The sequence below is a fragment of the Triticum aestivum genome, chromosome 4A (assembly GCF_018294505.1).
Source record: "Triticum aestivum cultivar Chinese Spring chromosome 4A, IWGSC CS RefSeq v2.1, whole genome shotgun sequence".
NCBI lineage: Eukaryota > Viridiplantae > Streptophyta > Magnoliopsida > Poales > Poaceae > Triticum > Triticum aestivum.
Window position 1 is genome coordinate 742,051,215 of NC_057803.1, and position 462 is coordinate 742,051,676.

Below are 462 nucleotides of genomic sequence, written 5' to 3' on the forward strand. Positions count from 1 at the left end.
GACGACGACGATGACACTGAGGCACTAATGGCAGAGCTTGAAAGGATTAAAAAAGAAAGAGCTGAGGACAGGCTTAGAAAGGTTTGTTGTTTTCTTCTCCGTATTATCATTTTGAGGCACTCTTTTTCTTTAGGTTTAGAGAATTAATGTGAAGTCATGTCTGTTTGCTGCAGGAGCGTCAGCAAGCAGAAGAAGAGGCCAAGATGAAGGAGGCCGAGCTGATGCGAGGAAACCCACTGATCAATATGAACAACTCTGGCTCCTTCAATGTGAAGAGAAGGTTAGGACAGTGATGCCTAGCGTATCATATTATATGTTTCTTTTATGTTGTGGCGCCCTTTTTTTATGAAAGAATGCTGCCATGCTTTATGCCGAGCTTAATCCTGTTCATATATGTTTTTGTCACAGGTGGGATGATGATGTTGTATTCAAGAACCAGGCTCGTGGAGAGACCAAGACACC

At 42.9% G+C, this 462-nt stretch overlaps 1 protein-coding gene across 1 annotated transcript in view; it reads left to right on the top strand.

Moving 5' to 3' along the window:
• LOC123088506 (protein CWC15 homolog B) overlaps nucleotides 1–462 on the top strand; it is a 3,395-nt gene that overhangs the window by 2,677 nt on the left and 256 nt on the right. The window contains exons 5-7 of the mRNA XM_044510709.1: nucleotides 1–81; nucleotides 174–280; nucleotides 409–462. The exon at nucleotides 1–81 is cut by the window's left edge and continues 21 nt beyond it; the exon at nucleotides 409–462 is cut by the window's right edge and continues 256 nt beyond it. Coding sequence (XP_044366644.1) covers nucleotides 1–81; nucleotides 174–280; nucleotides 409–462 — 242 coding nt within the window. The remainder of the gene's footprint in view (nucleotides 82–173; nucleotides 281–408) is intronic.